The sequence below is a fragment of the Aspergillus brunneoviolaceus genome, assembly GCF_003184695.1.
Source record: "Aspergillus brunneoviolaceus CBS 621.78 unplaced genomic scaffold BO95scaffold_65, whole genome shotgun sequence".
NCBI lineage: Eukaryota > Fungi > Ascomycota > Eurotiomycetes > Eurotiales > Aspergillaceae > Aspergillus > Aspergillus brunneoviolaceus.
Window position 1 is genome coordinate 119,619 of NW_020290795.1, and position 10,831 is coordinate 130,449.

Below are 10,831 nucleotides of genomic sequence, written 5' to 3' on the forward strand. Positions count from 1 at the left end.
CACAGTAGGACATAGTCATAGTGTGCATGCATAAATGCCATCTGACTCAGCTTCAAGGCTGCACGGCCGACTAGACCCACCCCAAGTTCCCCCACGTGACAAGGCGGTCAAGCAAGCTCAGCCTCTGAGCGCCGCCGCGATCTCGACATCACCGCAGCCAACCCACGCGAAACGTTCGAGAGGTCGAAGGAAGGATTGACCAGCAGCAGGTTTCTTCTTTCTCAGTTTCGCGTTCTTGAATTTGAGTCTGTGCTTTTAACCCAACTGCCAAGATGAAGCTCGTCCGGTAGGCCGCCCACCACCCTATCCAGAGAAAGGAAGAAACAACTAACCGCCCCCGGTTCCGGTCCAGGTTCCTGATGAAATGCGCCAATGAGACGGTGACGATCGAGCTGAAGAATGGTGAGTCTTCGCTGTCTAGCATCTTGCTCCGCGGCGTGGTTGCATGCAGTACACTACATGCGCAGCATCCACACCCAAATCCACAAACCTCAAGCCCAGTCGCCAACCCCCCCCCCCTCAAGTTCAAGCTCAACCCCCCACCCCAAAAGAGCAAAGCTAACACCAACTCCCCGGGGGCGTGAAAAAGGAACCATCCTCCACGGCACCATCACCTCTGTCTCCCCGCAGATGAACACCAGCCTCCGCACCGTCAAGATGACCCCCAAGGGCCGCGACCCCATCGGCCTCGACACCATCAACATCCGCGGCTCCACCATCCGCTACTACATCCTGCCGGACAGCCTGCCGCTCGACACGCTGCTGATCGACGACACGCCCAAGCCCAAGAACAAGGCGCGCAAGGAGGCGGACCGTGGGGGTCGCGGGGGAAGAGGTGGGCCCCGCGGGAGGGGACGCGGGCGTGGCAGGGGCCGGGGCCGGGGGTTCTAGATTTTCTCCTCCCCTGTGTCTTTATGAACTTGGGTGTGATGTTAGGACGGTGAATGGGTCTTCTTACTGGATGCGGTGGTGGAAGGATCGCGAGGGATGGGGATACCTACCCTACTTGCTGTGGGTGGAGGGAGGGGGTCATCTATTGCGTTCATTTTGCTGTCATTTTTTTTCTCTCTATCTTGAAAGTCATCATCTTCATCGTCATGGGAAAATATGGAGTTCGTTTTTATTTTTTCGTGATTTATCTCGTTTCTTGCTTGTTGGGCAGTGTATCCGGTTGTGTGGTTGTAGTTGTAGTTGTAGTTCGAGAGGGAAACTAATGCAACCCCTAAGATAGATTAAGAGTCAATGTCAAGAGCAGAGCAGAGCTGAATCCCTCTATCGAATAAACCATGCCAGTATCCCTGAGTAATCATAAATCATTATCTAAGCCAATCCCCAAGCCCCAACCCCAACCCCAACCCCAACCCCATATATATACATACACAGTCCACCCTCCCCCAGAAATCATTCTTCTCTGATGCATTCCCGCCAAACCCGCAGAATCACCAACTTCTCCCACCCCGCCTTCACCCCGCTGAACCCAGCAATCTCCGCGCACCACCCCGTCGCCCCATCCACCCCCTCCCTCCACCCCCGAATCCGCTCCGCCACCTCGCGCGGCCGGTTCTGCGCGCACAGCAACACATACCCCACCCCGCGCGGGCTCAGCACCCGCGGCAGATCCGCCAGCAGCCGCTCCGTGATCTCCATCCCGTCCTTGCCGCCGGCATACGTGAGGGAGAGGAGGTAGGATTCGCGCTCGAACTGCTCGCTGCGCGATCCGGCGGGCACAAAGTCCGTGGCCGTCGGGGCGCGCGGAACGGCGTCGGTGGGGACATAGGGTGGGTTGAAGAGGAGGATGTCGATGCTGCCGGCCTTGAAACTGGAGGCGAGGTTGGATTGCAGGGTGGAGAGGTGGGTGGATTTCACGGCGGAGGGGTTCTCTTGGGCGGCGGCGGCGGCGGCGGCGCGGTTTGTGTCTGTGGTGGAGGGGCTTGTGGTTGGGTCTGTGTTCTGCTGCGCGGCAATGGCCTTGACGACCGTCTCGCGGGTCGCGAGGCAGGCGGTGCGGTTGAGGTCCGTGGCCAGCGAGAGCACGTCGGCGCGGCCGAGGATCGTCGGGCTGTTGGCCGCCAAGAACGCGAGGACGACGCCGGAGCCGGACCCGACTTCGAGGATGGTTGGGCTGGGGGTGGTGGCCGGGAAATGTTGGGTCAGCCAGGCGGTTTCGGAGGCGGAGGAGAGCGTGTCCAGGAAGAGGTAGCTGTCTTCGGCGGGTTCGTAGATCGTGTCGAAGGGGACGTGCGCGGTGCAAGGGGTGGGGAGCATTGTGGGGGAGCCCGGTGGGTAGGGCCTGAGGAGGAGGGGGTTGAGATGGGTTGTGTTGTGCAATTGTTGTAGTAATGGTGAAGTTCAGCCTGAAGAATGTCTGGCTGATCCGATAAAGACCGAAGTCGATATCAATTTGGAACGCGGCGCTGCGGAGGGAGAGCCGGAGAAATCATCGCCATGCGATTGGTCGAGACCTCTCCCCGCCTTGGGATTTACCGCGGCAGTACCGACCGTAAACGATCCGTTCGGTCTCGTCCGGAGGCTGCCCTGCCTGCCCTGGCAGTTGCTTCGAGTCCATCATCAAGTCGGTTGAGAATCTTCATCAGTCACAATGCGCCTGCCTTTCCACCCCACAGCCCGCCTCCTGGCGACCCCGGCCTCCATCGGCTCCAAGTCCAGCCTCACCGAGGCCCTCGCCCTCCTCCCGCCCATCCCCCTCTACCGCCGCATTCTCCGCGTGCACCGCAAGAAGCTCGACCCCCAGATGCGCCTGCTGGGCGACTCGTACGTCCAGAGCGAGTTCCGCGCGCATCGCAACGTGGAGAACCCGTTGCATATCGTATGTCGTCCCATTCATTGTTGTGTGGTGGGGGAGCTGCCCCGAAGCTAACGCATTTTCTTTTAGATCGGCTTCCTCACGGAGTGGCAATTATACGCGCAGAAGCTGGAGGGCGATGCCTGGATCGGGGAGAAGCTCGATAAGGGCAAGTTGGATAAGATGAGTGGTGGGTTCTTGTCTCTTCTGCCAGAGGGGTTCTAGTGATGCAGGCTAATCCGAGAAGACCAGCAGATTGGCCAGTTGTACGAGTTGATGCAGGCCATCAAGAATGAGGAGGGCGAGGGCGAGAGCGGGGATGGCAAGGCATAGTCGCGGTTGCGTTCGATGCGCCACAGTGTGGGAATGTCTGGGGATGAATAGGATTGTAAGATTGTGAGAGATACTGTATATAGACTAACCAAAACGAAGAATGGAGCCTGGAAGGATAATGGATGATCCTTGCAGGCTGTATCTGTGAGGCTGCCTGATCGTAAGTACTCGGTAGGCAGTTATAAAGTATAGCATGTGTAAGCAAGCTGCGGGGTAGTCAATTAAAGAGCGAGAGCCTCGCAGCCCTTTCATCCTCCGCATTTCGTACCAGACTCTAACCGAGTTGGACTCACAATGACAACCAAACCACCACCAGCAGCAACCTCCCCACCCAGATTCAAATGCGTCTGCTGCAAGAAGAAGAGCTTCAAGACGGCCGAGGCGCTGAGCAACCACCAGCAAGCCCGGGCCCATCATCCTGTCGCGTGCCCGCTATGCTCCAAAGAGTTCTGCGATAAGCACGCCGTGCAGCAACACCAACAAGTCCATCAACGAAAGGCAGCTGCTGCCCTCGCAAAACCTCAAGCCACAACTACAACTACAACTACCACCAGCCCTAGACCGAAACCCACTCCGCAGCAGCAGTCCACTGCCACCATTTCCAAGCAACAAGCAAACCCACCACCAACCCCAACACCTTCCCTGAAACTCCCCGAGACTACACACCAGCCCTCCACCCTCCACCCCCTCGAACAAGACCTGCTATACAAATACCTGCTCTCCCGATGCCACCCCCGAGCCCGCCTGCAAGCCCAGAACTACCCCACAGCATCACAGACCCCCGGGAGGGACTACCAGCCCACCCCCCCGGCAAATCCCACGCAGCCCAAACGCAGAGCCATCGTTCTGGCCTGCGAGACCGACCCACAGGCAACGGGTTTGACCCATCTAGCCGCCACAGACTTTTTGAGTAGTGAAGCGCTCCTGCACCTGGCTGTTGGTCCGGCAGCCGAGGGGGTGCAAAGCAGATGCACCGACAAGAGCATCCGTGCCACCGTGGCCGACGCCGATGCAGCGCGAACGGCACTGTGGGAGGTCGTCGACGCGGACACGGTCCTCGTGGGCTATGGGCTGCAGCGCGGGCTGCAGCTGCTCAGGATGGTGCACGAGCGGGTGGTGGATGCGGGGATCCTGACGGCGGAGGCGGTTTTTCTGGAAAGGTCGACGGTGCCGATACGGAGGGTGTGGGGGTTGGGGGAGCTGTGTGGGGAGGTGTTGGGGTGGGGTGGGAGGCAGGAGGAGGAGCAAGCTGCTGCTGCTGCTGCTGCTGCTACCAGCAAGAAAGGCAAGCAGAGGAAGATGGACACGTGCGACGGGTGGGAAGAGTGTGTGGCCGCCAGGGAGGTGGTGGTATGGTGTTTGCGGAATCCGGAGCTGTTGCGGACGTGGGCTGAGGGCAAGGCTGGGGGGGATCTTGGGGAGGCTCCGCAGACGAGCGAGACGGCGAAGAGCAAGCGAGGGAAGAAGAAGGGTAAGAAGAAGGGTAAAAAGAAGAGCAAGAGCAAGAGCAAGAAGCGCAAGCAGACCGAGCAGCAAACGGAAGAAACAACAATCCTAACCACAGCACTACTAGAGCCAGAGACAGTTTCCACACCTGAACAAACCCCACCACCACCACAGCTCGAAGAACCAGACGAAGATGAAGATTCTGATGAAGGACTCGAGATAGTTCAATGGCAGGATCTTGAGTGATGTTCTACCATCTACCATCTACCATCTACAATTTACAATCTACAATCTACATTCTACATTCTACGAGTACCATTCTCATCGACAGTCAAGATAGATCCTCGGCATCCCGCGCCGACCCAGCCCAGCCCAGCCCAGCCCAGCCCCACCGTGGACCATCAATCAACCCACCAGTTTAGTCCAACCGTTTAGTAGCAACCCGGGTGTGAACCACAAACTGAAATTTCCCCTCGATCCCTACCCAGTAACTTATCTTATCGCCTCCCGCTTATCGGGGAACCTGCCCGCTGCCCGCTGCCCGCTTGCCCCCGAAAAATAAATTCCGCTTCCCCTTCCCCGCGCATACGCCGCGCCCTCCGATTGACACCGGCCTTTCTTTTTTACTCCATGTCCTATAACTTACCCTCCCCTCAACCGAGCACTTAACCAACTATATACCTCCCCCTCCCCATCCCCATCCTCATCCTCATCCTCATCCTCATCCTCATCCTCATCCTCAATCCAGTCCTTCCCCCCAAACCAATCCCCACAAGCAAAGCACCCAAAAGAAAAAAGAAAAAAATGCCCGCCCTCCTCGAAGACCCCCTCACCACCCTCCCCGCGCCGACGGCCGCGCAAACCGCCGCACCCACCCTAACCCCCAAAAAGGCCGTCCTCAAAGACAGCACCACGCGGGTCACCCTGTACCCCATCGCGGGGGGGCCGTCCACCCTCCCCGATTCGCTAATAGCGTACCTGCACCGCGAGTTCAGCGCCGAGATCGTCCGCGGCAGCACGTACCCGATGGAGGAGCCGATGACGCTGGAGCAGTACCGGAATTACTGGTTTGGGACGTTTGCGGTGATTGCGTTGGTTGATGATGATGCCGACAGTCAAGGCGACGGGGAAGGGCGGGGCCTGGGCCTGGTGGAGGGCCGGGATTGGGAGCGCGTGTGCTTGGGGACATTTTACGTGAAGCCGAATTATCCGGGTATGTACATGGTTTTTTTCGCCCTGTATTATGGTTTCCGGGAAGGGGAAGCTGAAGCTGAAGCTGATGTTGACGTGGTGATACTGACACTGGCTGGACAGGTCGGTGCTCGCATGTCTGCAACGCTGGGTTCTTTACGACTCCGGCGGCTCGAGGGCGCGGCGTGGGCATGGTGATGGGCCGGACTTATTTGGAGGTTGCGCCGGTGTTGGTATGTTTCCTTCCTTCCTTCTTTCCTCTCTTTTGCTTTGCTTGCTTCAGGGGTGGTGAGGGTGAGGTGGAGGGTGCGGCTGGCGGGGCAGACCGAGACTGACGATGCTAACGACGACGACGACGCCGACAGGGCTACAAATACTCCGTCTTCAACCTCGTCTTCGCCAACAACACCGCCTCCATCAAGATCTGGGAGAAGCTGGGCTTCCAGGTCATCGGCCGCGTGCCCCGCGCCGCGCGCCTGGCTAACAGCGCGGAATTGGTCGATGCGTTGATCATTGGCCGGGATCTGGTCTAAAGCACTTCTCCGACTCGCTGCACATATACCCCAACCCCACTGGGCAACACGGGAAGCAACATGTAAATATCCTTGTTCCACTTGGCCTGTGATAGATAAGATAGATATCGATGATTACTTGCCTAAACCCACACCGCCAGAAATGATCAATCCCATACATACACCGCTGAAAAAAATGCTTGAGGGGGATATCAATCTGCAAAGACACGCAAAATCGGCTATATCACCATACAAAACCCCCAATCGCAATGCTCCAGTTGAATTACATGACAACGATTATAAAAAAACAATTACCCGGAAGATGTGACGCGACTAGCCCCGCCAGGGAGGTCGCTCACCCAGCTTGCTGCGCGTGCTAGGCGCATTGTCCTTGCCGGTCCGGCCTTTGGGCAATGGAATCAAGCTGATGCGACGGTTGCTCGCATGTCCGAGCGACGTTTCCGGCCGTGGCGTCGGAGGCGCTTTGGTCGGGCTCGTCAGTGCGCGGCTGTGATCTTGCGAAACACTGCGGCTGAAGGAAAGCCCCGCGAAGCTCTGTCGGCTGCGCGGCGCCGTGGCCAACCCATCGGGTCGGCGCAGTTTGCTGTAAGGGGGAGGATCCAGAAGGGATCGGTTCGGGGTGGGAGACGCCACTCGCGACGGGCTGCGCGACGCCAGACGGCTGGACACCCGACTGACCGACCGCGCGCTCATCGGAGCCGGTGACACCGACATATCGCGGCGGTACGGAGTCATGGGGAGTGTAGAGGAAGGGCGCGACGTGCGACCCTGGGCGGACGATTTGCGGAACGGTGTATGGAGGGAATTAGACTTGTATTTGTCCAAGTCGCTGGTGTTGGTGCTGGTGGTCCACCGCGGCCTATTGGCCAACGCTGGCGGCAGAGCTGGGGTACGTGGTACCGGTTTGCGCGCCGCCGGCGTCGGCGTAGCGGCCACGTGCTTCGTAGGCGAGGTCACCCCGAGTGACGCCTTGGGGATCGCTGATTTTTTTGCTGTTAAGGTGGATGTGACTTGCGGCAACCCAGAATATCGTCGCACCTTCGACATGGTCGTGCGTGCCACCGAACTGACAGAGCTACCACGACGGCTGGAATTGTTGACCGGCGTGGTAGATCGCTTCAATGCATTCGCCGGAGTCATGATGACCGATGAAGCTGGGGAGCTGCCGGGAGTCTCAGGGACACTTCCGGTCAGTGGGCTATCCATGGTGAGGATACTCGAGATCGAGTCGCGCAGGTGTTGAGACCGTGTGAAGCTGATATCCTCCAAGGATGCATCCATTACCCGGATGCTGGCCTTCAGAGCATCGACCCGCGATGTCATGTCTGACAACAGTCGTAGAGTCTCTCCGTTGACCGTAAGACGGTCATTCACACCCTTCTGGATGATCGACACCACCCGCTCAATCGCAGCAACGTAATGCTGTTTCTTGGCGTCGTAGCTTTCGACCCGTTTCGTGAACTGGGCCGGGTTGTGCACCTGAGCGCTGGTCTCGATGGCTTCCTGAAGCTTCCCAATGCTCCTCTCAACCGATTCGAACATCTTCTGCGCTTGATTGCCCGCATTGCGGAATACGAGAATCCACCGGTCCTCGCTGAGCTCGTCCCGCAAGGCTTCTGCATCAGCTTCCAGCCCTTTGTAGGCCTTCTCAAGCTGACTGCGTCGATCTTCGAGCTCCTGGCAGGCGCTGGGGAATATCCGCACCGCCCGCGACTGGAACATGGACAGCCGCATGGGGAGGAAGTCGAGCGATGCACGGAGCGGTTGGATCCTCGCAAACAAGGCGATCAAGTTGGAGTGGTTGGAGTCGTCATGCGGCGTTTGGATGATAGGCATATCCAGAGTCGGTGCCGCGAACAGAGGCTCCAGACTGAACCGCTTGCTGGTCGACATGCGGCCACCTGCTGGCGTTTCCTCGACGATGGTCTCCAGCTCATTGATGTCGAGTCCCGTAGCACTGGAATCCTGTTCACCCGCCATGGTCCAGTGTCGCTTCTCTTCCATCTCGAAGATGAGCCGGCCGAGATTTTCCACCTCCACTCCAACATCGCCCAAGACATTGCTCCATAGTTCCTCCCATTCCATCGCCAGCTCCACTTGTTCTTTGACTCCTTTCAGCCGATCCTTGATCTGCGACCAGCTATGGATGATCCCGTCCATCTGTACAACAATCAAGTTCAATTGATCAGTGGAGACGTTCTCGATATCGTCGCGCATCTGCACGTCCTCAATAGCCTTGACGTAAACGTTGATCAGACTCTCAAATCGGGTGATGGCTCCATCGACCCCGTCCAGCCCTTCTCTTCCGCCGGCAGCTGCCCATTCGACGTCGTCCTCGGCATCCAGCCCGCTCAAAACACCGGAGGCCTTTTTGATCCAAATTTGAATCTGGTCCGCGGCTCCCGTGAGGGCCCTTACGGCTGCGGCGGCGGTTGGAATGGACGCGATACCAGCCTCGAGTAAGGATGGTTGGGGAAGGGAGATGGACGTGAGTTGCGAAAGCTGATTGCTAAAGGAGGCCCTTGAGAACGAGTATATGGATTCTGAGCGTTGTAGCCCGAGCGGGTTGAAGTAGGATTGCGAATTCGCGGATGAGATTGAGAGGGGGCGGGGAGAATCTTTCGGCGGCGGGGGAGGGGGAGCGGATTCATTGTCGCTGGTGCTCTTGAGATACTTTTCAAAGTCGGTCGGGTTCGTGGACGGCATTCCATTCGTTGATCCGGGGCGGAGTGGCAGACGAGATCGTTCAAGAGTAGCCATGTCGAGTAGTGGCTCTTCGATCGCTCCCTTGTCCTGCTGCAGTTCGTCTTCTTCTTCTTCTTCTTCTTCTTCTTCTTCTTCTTTTGCTTTAGCTGCGACTTCGGCTTCCGGCACCGCTGCTGCTTCTGCTTCTGCTTTTGCTTCCGCTTCTGCCTCCGTCTCTGCCCTTACTTCCGCTCCACACTCTTTCAAAGAGTCCCCTTTCTGAGAACGCTCTTCTGGAACCGAAGCGATCAACAGCGAATGCAAGTCGGGTTGTAGAACTGAAGTAAGCACGTGCTGTTCTGAGACTTGCTCCGAAGGTTCCCAAGCTTCGTCTGCGTAGAGCTCATCCGCTAGTAGCTTTTCCAGGAGCACTGGGTCGGGGACCTCCAAGTGGTTTAAATCGCACGATTGTTGCTCCTGCTGCTGCTGCTGCTGCTGTGAAAGGGACTGTTGTTGTTGTTTCCTTTCCTTGTGGGCCCGGTGCAGACCATTCCACGTGCGACCCTTTTTTTGAATCCTTATCGATAAGTCCTGGTGCAAGCTGTCCAACTCCTTTATGTGTTCCTCGGGGATGCGGCCCACAGCGCCCACTCGAGACGGGCTGTTGTTCTTACTGCTGCTGTTGCTGCCGTCGAGAAGCTTGACGCGGGCGGCAAGGCCGGGGGATAATCGACGGAGGATGGATGGGCGAATGAGCGTCTTCTCGAGGTTGTTGTTGGCGTCGGGAGTGTCGTCAGGGTCGTCGTCGTACGTCGTACTGTTGCTTCCCAGGCTGCGGAGACTGCGCAGAGAGGATTTGGATCTGATTCGTCGCGTGAAGGACTCATCTGCAGCGGAGATGGAGACAGCAGGAGGAGGAGGAGGAGGAGGTGAGAAGAGCTGCTGTGACGGCGACGAGGTGGTGGTGGTGGTGGTGGTGGATGTTGTGTTGAGCCCGGAATCCGGGGGGTCGGCGGTCGCAGTGGTTGCGGTTGCAGTGGTTGCAGTCGACCCGGTGAACATGGCACGCATGGATGGGGAAAATCCACGAGGCGACTGCGGTCGGATGTTGTTTTGATTTGATTTAGGAAAAGGTAAGAAAGGGTACGTATGTATGGGTATGGGTAATTGAGGTTGTGTGGGTAACTTGCGAAAGGATGTGTGGGTGTGAAGGACTGAGTGACTAACGCACTAACGCAGTCGTGCAGTAGAGCAATGATGAAGGGTGGGTTCAGGAATGTGGTTGATGGGCTCAGGATGCGCCAACGCGGCGGGTGGACTAGGAGTAAGTAACGTTAGTAGGCGTTAGGAGGCGTTAGGTATGCGGGCTACCCAGGTAGCTACTAGGTATCCCTCCCCCTTATCCGGTTTCAGCACAAGCCTAGGTTTAAATGCGTCGGGCCCAAATAGAGATCCTCGACTTGTCAACGCGCTCAACAGAAACCAGTCCGCAACGTCCCGGTGACATTGTACTGAGTGGATATGGAATTGATTTGGGCAGCAGCAGTATCAATGAAGATTGTATGAAAGGTTCAGAATAAAAAAGAGGGTGACGGTGAATGTACTGATTGTAAGGGTGTAGGGGGAGAATGAAACAGAAGACATGCTGTCCCTACACGGCGGCTGCGGCTGGCCTCAGGCTTCATTGTTGTGCCCGACCAGGCCCCGGGCTGATCCTCCGCCCCAAAGGGCCGATTATCAGCATCCTTTCTTTCTTCTTTACTTTCGGTCTACGTAGTCACTACTACGCTTATGTAGTTAGTTATACTGCTTGGTACTTGGGATTTAATATCTGAACGTG

General features: G+C 57.4%; 6 protein-coding genes across 6 annotated transcripts; 4 read left to right on the forward strand and 2 right to left on the reverse strand.

Moving 5' to 3' along the window:
- Positions 1-148: 148 nt before the first annotated feature.
- On the forward strand, positions 149-1,293 carry BO95DRAFT_445990 (mRNA splicing protein SMD1). Its single transcript, XM_025587269.1, has 3 exons — positions 149-286; positions 353-402; positions 590-1,293. The coding sequence occupies exons 1-3, from the start codon at positions 273-275 to the stop codon at positions 889-891; spliced, it is 366 nt and encodes a 121-aa protein (XP_025438951.1). The 5' UTR covers positions 149-272; the 3' UTR covers positions 892-1,293.
- A 108-nt stretch (positions 1,294-1,401) lies between these two features.
- Positions 1,402-2,265, reverse strand: BO95DRAFT_434910 (S-adenosylmethionine-dependent methyltransferase; the record flags this gene model as incomplete). Its single annotated transcript, XM_025585158.1, has 1 exon — positions 1,402-2,265. One exon carries the CDS (start codon positions 2,263-2,265, stop codon positions 1,402-1,404), a length of 864 nt encoding a protein of 287 aa, XP_025438952.1.
- A 265-nt stretch (positions 2,266-2,530) lies between these two features.
- BO95DRAFT_445992 (succinate dehydrogenase assembly factor 3) lies at positions 2,531-3,177 on the forward strand. The gene is made up of 3 exons (XM_025587270.1): positions 2,531-2,827; positions 2,894-2,993; positions 3,051-3,177. Exons 1-3 carry the CDS (start codon positions 2,600-2,602, stop codon positions 3,134-3,136), a joined length of 414 nt encoding a protein of 137 aa, XP_025438953.1. The 5' UTR covers positions 2,531-2,599; the 3' UTR covers positions 3,137-3,177.
- A 231-nt stretch (positions 3,178-3,408) lies between these two features.
- BO95DRAFT_445993 (uncharacterized protein) lies at positions 3,409-4,878 on the forward strand. The gene has a single exon (XM_025587271.1). The coding sequence runs from the start codon at positions 3,431-3,433 to the stop codon at positions 4,826-4,828; it is 1,398 nt and encodes a 465-aa protein (XP_025438954.1). The 5' UTR covers positions 3,409-3,430; the 3' UTR covers positions 4,829-4,878.
- Positions 4,879-5,193: 315 nt separating this feature from the next.
- On the forward strand, positions 5,194-6,526 carry BO95DRAFT_445994 (GNAT family N-acetyltransferase). Its single transcript, XM_025587272.1, has 3 exons — positions 5,194-5,795; positions 5,897-6,006; positions 6,139-6,526. The coding sequence occupies exons 1-3, from the start codon at positions 5,387-5,389 to the stop codon at positions 6,304-6,306; spliced, it is 687 nt and encodes a 228-aa protein (XP_025438955.1). The 5' UTR covers positions 5,194-5,386; the 3' UTR covers positions 6,307-6,526.
- Positions 6,367-10,062, reverse strand: BO95DRAFT_475867 (KAR9 family protein; the record flags this gene model as incomplete). Its single annotated transcript, XM_025589891.1, has 2 exons — positions 6,367-9,242; positions 9,279-10,062. The coding sequence occupies 2 exons, from the start codon at positions 10,060-10,062 to the stop codon at positions 6,619-6,621; spliced, it is 3,408 nt and encodes a 1,135-aa protein (XP_025438956.1). The 3' UTR covers positions 6,367-6,618.
- Positions 10,063-10,831: the final 769 nt, after the last annotated feature.